Raw genomic sequence first — 12,327 nt, 5'->3', positions numbered from 1 at the left:
ATTGAGTCTTTGAATGAAGGGAATGAGATGAACTGTCCAGTTTGAGTGTTTGTTGCAGCTCGTTCCAGTCGCTAGCTGCAGCGAACTGAAAAGAGGAGCGACCCAGGGATGTGTGTGCTTTGGGGACCTTTAACAGAATGTGACTGGCAGAACGGGTGTTGTATGTGGAGGATGAGGGCTGCAGTAGATATCTCAGATAGGGGAAAGTGAGGCCTAAGAGGGTTTTATAAATAAGCATCAACCAGTGGGTCTTGCGACGGGTATACAGAGATGACCAGTTTACAGAGGAGTATAGAGTACAGTGATGTGTCCTATAAGGAGACACCCTCTGAAGCGCCATGCGATCGAGGGCGGTGCTATTGCCACACCAATTAGTGGTGCAGCCAGTCAATATGCTCTCAATGGTACAGCTGTAGAACCTTTTCAGGATTTGAGGGCCCATGCCAAACTTTTTCAACCTCCTGAAGGAAGGGGGGGTAGACCAGAGCTGTTAGTATTTGCTGACATCTAGTGGTTGGTAAACGCAGTTAAATAAAATGCAACAATGTATATGATCATTCGGAATTAACAACATATATGAAGTATGGAATGATTTCGTTAAAAAAAGTATTTATTGCACTAACACTCGCACTTGTCTTTTACTACCACTAATTTCACTGAAACTACTATTTTTGGGGGGAGGGAAGTAACGTTACTTACTTGCAATGACTGTGATATTTGGTTGTCTTACCTACCTTAGTTAAATGCAACGACTGTAAAGTCGCTCTGGATAAAAGCGTCTGCTAAATGGCCAAAATGTAAAATACTCGCAAACATTTTATGTGAACCTAAATTGAACAGGCCATGTGATATTCGTGACCCGGAAAAGAAACAATCAGATACTTTGAACTCTGACCCCGCCCACCGTGTACGTGGAGCAAAACAATTACTCATATGCTGCTCGTTTTCTCTTCTGACCTTAGTAGTGCAAGAATTTTTGAGGAATAGGTACTGACCGGTGGTATATTATTTAACAAACTATATGGGAAAGCGGATGTTATCTTTAGAAGTCATGTTTTCTACATTCGCTTGACAGCCAATGATAGCACTCCAGGTAACGCTAGCAAGCTAGCTAGGTAACCCATAAAAAACACAGGTAAATTGTCCAACTGCATAAGCTAGAAATGTAAATAACTTTTGAAATGAAAACTAGCTAGCAAGCATTATCATTGTCTTGCATTGACGAACCCCGGCAGTGGTTGTGTGTGACATTTAGCTAACTAGCTGATTAACTAAACCGATGGCTCCTATGGGAATCCGTCTATCGCCACTTGGAGTGGCCGTGTTTTGCTTACTGGGACTCGGCGTGATCTACCACCTATATGCCGGAGTTATATCCAGCCGCATAGCTGCTTTCACATCGAAGAGAACAGTGAATCTCCGCGACCTGCTCGCACTGTCAGTGGAGGCTGCAGTCCAGGGCGGTCGGGAGGTGAAGAGGGTCAGAGAAGAGGACAAGTTAGAAGAGAAGACCAAGGGGAAAACGAAGGAAGGGGCGAGTGAAAAGCTCACTCAGGGGGACTTAAACTCTCACCGAAAGATGTATTATCTTATCAAGAACACTTATCCATATGTACAGGTAAAGAGGAAATTATATTTGTGTATCAGTACATGAGTAGTTGGAAAAGGGGGGTACCTAGTCAGTTGTACAACTGAATGCATTCAACTGAAATGTGTCTGCCATTTAACCCAAGCCCTCTGATTCGGGGGGCTGCCTTAATCGACATCCACGTCATCAGGTTCACACTTAGCTGTGTACCACATTGTTTATTTATACCCTTTACAGATAGACTTAACGGTATGTTGCCTGTAAAAAAAAAATATATATATATATATATATAATACTTTAAAAAAAAACACATCTATCAATGTTTTTTAGTGCCCAATTCACACAGACCAATTTTTACCACATTCTTACCGGGATAAGCCTTTTTATATCTCCCGTGCGTTTTTAGGAGCTGGAGTAGACGTGGGCCGATTTGGCTGGGCATCTATTTGAATAGATCCATTGAATATACACTATCACAAAGAAGTCCATTCTTAATTATTTTTAGACGGGTCCTAAGAAACATAAGATTAATACAATATATTTTCTAAATAATAGAGTGTCATATTGTGAGTAGAATAATGTTACTGGTCTGTGCAGCCTGTATGCTAAATCAAATTGTATTGCTCCATACACAAGTGTAGCAGTTATTGCGGGTGTAATGAAATTATTTTGTTCCAAGCCCCAAAGTGCAGTAATATCTCGCAATACACACACATCTAAAAGTAAAATAATGGAATTAAGAAATATAGAAGTATTAAGGTGAGCAATGTTTGAGTCTGGAGTATGTGCGTATGTGATGGGATGTATAAACATGAACAGTATGTGGCTAGAATATGTAGTATATCTGAAGAATAAATAGAATAGTATATGTGCAGCAATAGTTGAATAGGATAGGCCTTGACTAGAATAGTTTATACATATGAAACGGGTAAAAACGTATGTACATAAGTCACCAGTGTTCCATTATTAACGTGACCATTGTTCCATGTCTATAGGGCAGCAGCCTCTAAGGTGCAGGGTTGAGTAACCGGATGGTAGCCGGCTAGTGACTGTGACTAAGTTCAGGGCAGGGTACTGGGTGGAGGCTGGCTAATGATGGCTATTTCAGTCTGATGACCTTGAGATAGAAGCAGTTTTTCAGTGTATCGGCCCCAACTTTTTTCAACAGTTAACATTTTTATTTGTATTTAATTTTTATTTAACTAGGCAAGTCAGTTAAGAACAAATTCTTATTTACAATGACTGCCTACCCAGACCAAACCCGGACGACACTGGGCCGATTGTGCGCCTCCCTATGGGACTCCCAATCACGGCCGGATGTGATGCAGCCTGCATATGTCACTAAATACTCCAAAAGTAATCCGATTGTTGTAATACATTTGAAGCAATATTTCTACAGCTAACATTTCTACAGCCTAATTGTAGCCTAACCAATGTACAAACGGAGATTCAGTGGGGGAAAAAAACATTCTGACATTGATTGATTTATCAAAACGAGTCCCCACACTTGTCTCAAAGCAGCGCGAAACGGTGCTGTAATAGTTGAACACGCGGGCAGGCTATTGCTTCAAATGTGTTTATAACAATTGGATGACTGGGAGTTTCAGTAAGCAACAATTTGATGCCTTCCATGGCATTAGCCTACTTTATTCCAATATTTGTATCATTCAGTAATATTTATTCCCACAGTTATTCTTTATAAATCCGTCCAGTTGTGGTAAAGAAAACAATGCATATGGTGGGCTATGCAAAGAGATTGGTGAAGTGACATGCTTCGCAAAGTTAAGAACTAGCAGGAGGATAGTAGTAACGGGCGCTGCCTAGCAACCATCAAGAGCGTAGTGTGTGCCAATGGCACCTTTGCATTACGGCTACATTTTATACTAAGCCGTAGGCAGAACTTTAGTGCAATCATAATTAGGTTGTTTAGCGGAAATATAATTAGAGGCTTTTTCGCCGACAATACCTTTCATGTATAAAGAAAAGTCGGCAAAGAGTTGGTAGGATCCTTTGGGCGGCAGGTAGCCTAGTGGTTGGGCCAGTAACCGAAAGGTTGATGGATCGAATCCCAGAGCTGACAAGGTTAAAAATCTGTCATTCTGCCCCTGAACAAGGCAGTTAACCCACTGTTACCTGGTAGGCCGTCATTGTAAATAAGAATTAAAATAAATAGTAGATAAAGGTTAACTTTTATATTTTTTTAAGTTGGTGGAAAAACATATTGGTTTGAAAGGTGTATTACTAACACATACCATGACTTATTGTAGTTCCATTGTCTATGCTCCAGAGAGTTTGCAATGTAAAGCACACCCTGTATTGTTCAGTGTCAATCACCATAATAGGCATTGGTCTCTCATGTTGGCATCACTTCTAACATAACCACGTGTTAAACAGAACAGCCTTAGTCTTCATAGTATTGATAATGAGTTTTACACGCTGATGTTTAAGTGTGTTCTGTCCCTTTGTAGGTGAACTCTGAAGAGCATGATGAGACCAACAATGAGCTGGGGGTGTGGAACAGAGACATCCCTGCTGACATCCTAAAAAGCGTGGAGGGGGGCAGGGATGTGCCCGCTGACAGTATCACCATCTGGATAGACCCACTCGATGCCACTCAGGAGTATACAGGTATGGTGTCATGTAGCAACCCACTATGGTCGGTGTTGTGAAGGGTTATGCCACCTCACAAATTCCCTATTTACCTTCTGGACACGCCCAACTCTTGCCAACTTATCTTACCTGAACTCGCTCTGATAATCACCATTCCACTCCCTTTTTCAGTAGCTTGTTTCACCTTATTGTTTGGTGGCATGGGGCGGCCCAAGTCCTTATTCCTTTTCCTTTGTTGTACGTGACCTGACTAAAAACCACAACATCCTAGAACAACCTCCTATCATAACTTGTATCTCAAACGTACCTACTGGCATTACAAGCCATCAAATCTTCATCCTAACCAGAACTTGAAACCTACCCTAAGATGGTCCACCCTAGTCATTTTCTTTCGTCGGCCAAACCCGTAAACCTGCGCCGAAACCACACATGTATACACTGGTTTGGCCAATGCCGAACCTTCTCAATGATTTGATTATATTAATGTTCAGACTTATACTAAGCTTTCCCGCTAGATGCCATGTCAAAATGGAGCCCTACTATAGATGTGCCTAAGCAATAGGAGGCCAACAGATGGGTTAGTTTCACCAGTCCCGTTATACCATGTCAATGTTAGCCATTGTCAAGATAAGAAATACACTGCCTTCAGAATGTATTCACTCCCCTTGACTTTTTCCACATTTTATTGTTACAGCCTGAATTTAAAATAGATTAAATTGAGATTTTGTGTTACTGATCTACATGCAATACCCCATAACGTCAAAGTGTAATTGTGTTTTTAGAAGCGTTTACAAATGAATACAACATGAACAATTTAAATGTCTTGAATCAATAAGTATTCAACCCCCTTTCATGGCAAGGCTAAATAAGTTCAGGAGTAAAAATTTGCTTCACAAGTTGCATAGACTCACTCTGTGTAATAGTGTTTACCATGATTTTTAAATGACTACCCCTTCCCTGTAACCCACATACAATTATCTGTAAGGTCCCTCAGTCGAGCAGTGAATCTCAAGCAGAGTCAACCACAAAGTCCAGGGAGGTTTTCCGATGGTTCGCAAAGGGCACCTTTTGGTAGATAGTTTAAAAACAGAAGCGGACATTGAATATCCCTTTGAGCATGGTGAAGTTATTAATTACACTTTGGATGGTGTATCAATACACCCAGTCACTACAAAGATACAGATGTCCTTCCTAACTCAGTTGCCAGAGAGGAAGGAAACTGCTCATGAATTTCACCATGAGGCCAATGGTGACTTTAAAACAGTTAAGTTTAACGGCTGTGATTGGAGAACTGAGGATGGATCAACAACATAGATCCAAAATACTAACCTAAATGACAGTGAAAAGAAGGAAGTCTGTACAGAATTCAACTATTCAAAAACATGCGTCCTGTTTGAAATAAGGCACTAAAGTAATACTGTAAAAAATGTGGCAAAAAATGTTAACTTTTTGTCCTGAATACAACTGTTTTGTTTGGGGCAAGTCCAACACCATCACTGAGTACTGAGTAATTTATTCCATTTATTTTTATCCCAAAAACGCCATAGTCCTTGCCAATAAAAAGCATACCCATAACATGATGCAGCCACCACCCATAACACCACCACCCATAACCACCCACCACCACCACCCATAACCACCCACCACCCATAACCCATAACATGATGCAGCCACCACCACTCTTCATATTTTCAAGTATGGTGGTGGCTGCATCATGTTATGGGTATGCTTTTTATTGGCAAGGACTATGGCGTTTTTGGGATAAAAATAAATGGAATAGATTTAAGCACAGGCAAAATACTAAACCTGTTATCTGCATTCCAACAGACACTGGAAGACACATTCACCTTTCAGCAGTACAATAACCTAAAACATAAGGCCAAATATACACTGGAGTTACTTACCAACACAAAATGGAATGTTCCTGAGTGGCCTAGTTAAAGTTTAGACTTAAATTGGCTTAAATCTATGGCAAGACTTGAAAATGAAAATGGCTGTCTAGCAATGATCAACAACCAATTTGTCAGAGCTTGACGAATTTAAAGAATAATCAGCAAATATTGTACAATCCAGGTGTGCAAAGCACTTAGACTTACAGCTGTAATCGCAACATGTATTGTCTCAGAAGGTTGAATACTTATCTAATCAAGATACATTTACATTTTAGTCACGTCGCAGACGCTCTTATCCAGCGCTACTTACAGTAGAGTGCATACATCTTCATACTTTCTGTCCATACTGGTCCCCCGTGGGAATCGAACCCACAACCCTGGAGTTGCAGGAGCCATGCTCTACCAACTGAGCCACATGTGATATATTCGTGTTTGTGTAGATCGTTGACAGAAAATGACAAATCTATTTTAATCCCACTTTGTAACACAACAAAATGTGGAAAAATTCTAGGGGTGTGAATACTTTCTGAAGGCACTGTACTTTAGGACAGATACATACTGTAAGACAAGATGGATGAAAATAAATAATACTATTTAGACACAGCTTAAGTTTGAGCTCCACTCCTCTTTGTGTGGGTGATTTGAAATGAGACGGTGGGGGCTACCTATACTCAGCTACAGAGTAGTTGTCTTAGCAGTGTCCTGTTTCCTAAGCTGTATCCTGTTTCAATGAGCCCATTGTTTTCTTTCTCCTATTGTCAGAGAACCTGCTCAAGTATGTCACGACCATGGTGTGTGTGGCCGTGGACGGGAAACCTGTCATAGGCGTGATCCACAAACCTTTCACAGGATACACAGGTGGGTTTTTCACTCACCGATTGTATATACGGTGTGTACGTGTGACACTCCCTCAGTGGTTTAAAGCATGGGATTTTTTGAGTAGACAAAATGCTCACCATATTTTCTACACCAATCTAATGCTTTTAAATCTGTTAGGGGAGTGAACGGGTGCAAGCTTTGGAGAGAAGGGGGAGAGACATAATTTGGCTTCAGGACAGAGCAACACTGTTCTACTGTAAGATATACCAGTCAGTGGACTGGTGACAGCAGGGGCTAAGTCACTCCTTTGAGAATTCACCCGGGAGGGGAGCTCACTATAAGGTGGCTTCATTGGTGATTGTGAACGGCTGCATTGTGTCCATTGAATGGCGAGACGGTGGATGTGCCAACCCACTGTCAGAAGAGTGTGGGTTTGTGTTGACTTGCAGTGTCCAGTCCATGCCCAAAGAAAATTATTTCAATTCATCTTTATTGTCACAGCCGAAATAAGTCATGGCCTAGCCTCTACCCACAGGCGTTTCTTTCCTGACAGTTATATCTGTTTCTTGCATTCTATATTACATAACTGTAACCAGTCCTGTTGGTGTAGAACTAAAAGTCCATCTTCAGCTATTTAAAGCATATGTTCCTGTCCACAGCTTGGGCCTTGGTTGGTCATGGGTCTAACATGAAGCCTCGCACCACCTACAACATGAACCCCCCCAAGGTCATCGTGTCCCGGTCGCACGCCGGGAAGGTGAAGGGTTTCATCGAGGAGGCCTTCGGCAACACTACAGTTATTCTCCCAGCAGGGGGCGCAGGTACGGCGCTGTGTGTAAGCGTTCACCCACATTTGTTATGGTAGTAGTCTATCGCCTATGATTGGATGCAACCTATGATTAGTCATTACTTAACATTTTGAGAGGCATACGTATTTCTGCGGATGTTAGTTTCATGCAATGTTCCCTCTTAAGTTGTGCGCGACCGCGCACCTCCTCCAGGACTGCCGCGCAGACGAAAGACATTAAACTTCACTGAGTTCACCCCATTCATTTGCACTATATGGAACAACGTTTTTTCTGTGATCATATCGGCATTATATCAGCCCCTTTCAATGCAACAAACCAAAACAAATCTAACTTTGCAAGATTGAGTCTGATTTTGTTATAGGCAGATCCAACATTTGTTGATATTCTTTGCTAGTTAGTGAGTTATTAGCCCTGTTACAGATCAGTATAGGTCAGCAATGGGGAGTTACTGCTTCCTACAAGAGCACAAAACATGTAGGCTACATTTCAAGCGGTCTTTTTGAAAAGCCAGTCAAGCTTAATTAAAGGGGCAGTGTTGTATTTTGAGACCGGCTTGAATATGCAAATAAGCCAATAGCCGGAGGGGTAGTCTACATTGTCTAATTCTCTATATGGTAATAATAATTGTATTTTGTTAAAGGGGTTTCTTGCAACACAGTACCATGCAATTTTGTCATCTATTTGGCCCATGGTATTAGACCAAGTAAAAGAAAACATGAATTAATGTAAAATCGTGTTTAAAAGTCTCATGCAATGTAGGCCTGCATTGAAAACCACATATAGGCTACTGTAGGCTATATCATGTACATTTAAAATGTATTTCCATTGAAAAATGTTATCTGATTTGCTCAATTGGTTTTGTTGGTTGGCCTACATTATGCTCAAATAGCCGCAATAGCCTATTGGCTACTGTCTAAAACTTAGTGTTCACTGTAAACGCGTTCCGGAGGTTGCACAAAATTCTACTCACAAGACCAAGAATTTGCTACTTACTCGCAAAAAGTTTGAGGGAACATTGGTTTCAAGTGTTATGTAATTTTGGAATAAAATGACTTCAGGTATGTAAACTCAGCAAAAAAAGAAATGTCACTGTCAACTGCATTTATTTTCAGCAAACTTAACGTGTAAATATTTGTATGAACATAAGATTCAACAACTGAGACATAAACTGAACAAGTTCCACAGACATGTGACTAACAACAATTGAATAATGTGTCCCTGAACAAAGGGGTGGGGGGGTCAAAATCAAAAGTAACGGTCAGTATCTGGTGTGGCCACCAGCTGCATTAAGTACTGCAGTGCATCTCCTCATGGACTGCACCAGATTTGCCAGTTCTTGCTGTGACATGTTACCCCAAGGCATCTGCAAGTTCCTGGACATTTCTGGTGGGAATCACCCTCCGATCCAACAGGTCCCAGACGTGCTCAATGGGATTGAGATCCGGGCTCTTCGCTGGCCATGGCAGAACACTGACATTCCTGTCTTGCAGGAAATCACGCACAGAACGAGCAGTATGGCTGGTGGCATTGTCATGCTGGAGGGTCATGTCAGGATGAGTCTGCAGGAAGGGTACCACACGAGGGAAGAGGATGTCTTCCCTGTAACGCACAGCGTTGAGATTGTTGTCATTGCAGGCAATCTCAGTCCGATGATGCTGTGACACACCGACCCAGACCACGACGGACCCTCCACATCGATCCCGCTCCAGAGTACAGGCCTTGGCGTAAAGCTCATTCCTTCGATGATAAACGCAAATCCGACCATCACCCCATGTGAGACAAAACAGCGACTCGTCAGTGAAGCGCACTTTTTGCCAGTCCTGTCTGGTCCAACGACGGTGGGTTTGTGCCCGTAGGCGATGTTGTTGCCGGTGATGTCTGGTGAGGACCTGCCTTGCAACAGGCCTACAAGCCCTCAGTACAGCCTCTCTCAGCCTATTGCGGACAGTCTGAGCACTGATGGAGGTTCCTGGTGTAACTCGGGCAGTTGTTGCCATCCTGTACCTGTCCCGCAGGTGTGATGTTCAGATGTACCGATCTTGTGCAGGTGTTGTTACACGTGGTCTTGCCACACGTGGTCTGCCACTGACCTTAATTGCCCACCGTCTGTAAGCTGTTAGACTTAACGACCATTCCACAGTTGCATGTTCATTATTTGTTTATGGTTCATTGAACAAGCAGGGGAAACAGTGTTTAAACCCTTTACAATGAAGATCTGTGAAGTTATTTGGATTTTTACGAATTATCTTTGAAAGACAGGGTCCTGAAAAAGGGCTGTTTCTTTTTTTGCTGAGTTTATATAGCTCATTATTACTATGGTTTGCAGTTATTGCTGTTGTATTTTCCATTGATCCCAGGCTATAAGGTGTTGGCTCTGCTGGACCCCCTTGATGAGGACATTGAGAAGGCTGACGTGTACATCCACGTCACCTTCATCAAGAAGTGGGACATCTGCGCCGGCAACGCCCTGCTTACGGCCCTAGGAGGTCACATGACTACGCTGAAGGGCGAGGAGATAGACTACTCGGGGGCCGCGGGCAACAGGGAGGGTCTGCTGGCCAGCGTCAAGGTGGACCACCAAGACCTGGTGGCCAAACTGCCGGCATGGGACTCCTCTGACAAACACTGAGGATCACACACACACACACACACAGATATTTACACACACACACAGCCATATATACACACACACGCGCACACACACACACAGATGATCAGAGACAAATGGACAAGATGACCGACCATAAGCCTTGAAGACCTAACAAGCACAGATGAGAGGACAACACGATCTGGGACAAGACAATAATGCAATATATTACAAAGCCCGCCAGTTTCCTTCAAACTCCTTACACCATTTTTTTATGTTTGTTATGCTAGATAGGTTAACCGTTTGAGGGGATAAATTGTTTAACTATAGTTTAACACCTGCAGGGTTTTGGCTGCTGCAATGCGAATCGAGTTTGATTATTGAAATGGTAGTTTGAGTGGATCTTTCCTTTTAAAAAAACAAACATTTTCTTTATTTTTCTAAGTAGTCCGCTTGATACTGTCCCAACGTGAAAATCCTACATCTTGGAAAACTTAACTGCTGACATGCAAGACATTTTGGGATTGTACAGTGGACTAATGGAAAAAAATACCAAAAGATTGTTTGAGTGGATTTGTCCTTTAATGCATGGTACTTCCTTCAGATTCACATTCATTTGATTGTTCTGTATGCATGTGAAGGTACAGTTTACTTATTTTTTCATGAATATCGTCAGAGTTCACTTTGTATCGCAGTCTCCTTCGCCTCCACCTTTTGGAAAAAGGCTATACAGTGTGTTAAATCCATATGTGGCTTATTTAGTCAATGCATTTGTAAGAAAGTCTACTCTACTAGAAACCATGCTTTTGTAGGTATGTTAAGTGGAAATACTTATTAGCTAAACATGCTAATTTAGCAACAATATATTGGAGATCTTTGGTAATGATTTAGATTGTCAACAGAACACCCCTACTGTATCTTGACATTCAGAATAGACCATTCATACATGGATATCCCTTCGCTAACACTGTGAATACTAACTGTATTGTCCAACTGTACTTTCTCGAAAGGACTATTTTTGTGCAGTATGTGCATATGTTGTGTGTCTGAACTGGATGTGATTGCTAAGCCTGTGCATATAGCTGTAATGTAGCTGTGTCTCTCAAACTCCCCTCTTGTGTTTTAAATTAAATGGTGGTGTGCATGACATCAGTGACTGGGTTATGACTGCTTCATACGTGATCTAGATCCTTTCATTTCTGTTTGACGTATGTTGAACTGTTGAGAATTACAGGTTCAAAGCTGTCCCTATCCATTCATTTAACCCGTTTCTATAAGCACTTGTCATGTTTTCAAAAGATAATGTATCTTTGAAGAGATTACAGCAAAATAAAAAGCAGAATGCTCCAACCAGGTCTTTCATAGTTCCACTCGAAGTAAGGTGGAATCCTAAAAGTTCAAGTCTGTTCACTGTACATAACCCATGAAGGTAGATTCAAAAAGTCTAAAATACAGTACAACGTGTATTTTACCAGAAGAGGGAGACATTTGCATGGCCATTCTGTTCGGCGGGACGAAATTGGTTTACCTGAGTTCTCTTGAGTGTACTGGAGGCCATCTATTGTTTGACATCGATTTGTTGTCGGAGATTGAACTCTGTATTCAAGTAACAGGCGTCATCATGACCCGCTATAGGCACACAAAGGCACGACGTACCACGGTACAACTAAAATCCTGAGTGACCCAAACAGTTATCCACCAGCCAAGTCCTACCTTCCAGCACCCCTGACTTATGAGGCACAGACTACCCACTGGGCACAAACTGGTTGAACCAATGTTTCAGTGTTGTTTTGTGGGTGAAATAGGATAATGTCATCGTGGTTACCAGTTTTCAACAGACAAACCGTTTTCAACAGACAAATTTGTACGTTTGAAACAACGTCAGATCTTCAACATTATATCCACTATCAAAAAAAACAACTAAAGGCTGGGCAACACCTCCCTCTGGAGAATTGATCTATCTACAGCACGTGTCAAACTCATTCAACGGAGGGCCCGAGTGTCTGTGGGTTTTTGCTCCAC

General features: G+C 41.9%; 1 protein-coding gene across 1 annotated transcript; it reads left to right on the top strand.

Moving 5' to 3' along the window:
- Window positions 1-894: 894 nt before the first annotated feature.
- bpnt2 (3'(2'), 5'-bisphosphate nucleotidase 2) lies at window positions 895-11,458 on the top strand. Its single transcript, XM_039003850.1, has 5 exons — window positions 895-1,618; window positions 4,057-4,216; window positions 6,853-6,948; window positions 7,569-7,730; window positions 10,076-11,458. Exons 1-5 carry the CDS (start codon window positions 1,280-1,282, stop codon window positions 10,345-10,347), a joined length of 1,029 nt encoding a protein of 342 aa, XP_038859778.1. The 5' UTR covers window positions 895-1,279; the 3' UTR covers window positions 10,348-11,458.
- Window positions 11,459-12,327: the final 869 nt, after the last annotated feature.

Source organism: Salvelinus namaycush, chromosome 11, assembly GCF_016432855.1.
Source record: "Salvelinus namaycush isolate Seneca chromosome 11, SaNama_1.0, whole genome shotgun sequence".
In the NCBI taxonomy this organism is placed as follows: Eukaryota; Metazoa; Chordata; class Actinopteri; order Salmoniformes; family Salmonidae; genus Salvelinus; species Salvelinus namaycush.
The sequence above is the reverse complement of the archived record's forward strand: the minus strand, read 5'-3'. Positions and strand labels throughout refer to the sequence as shown.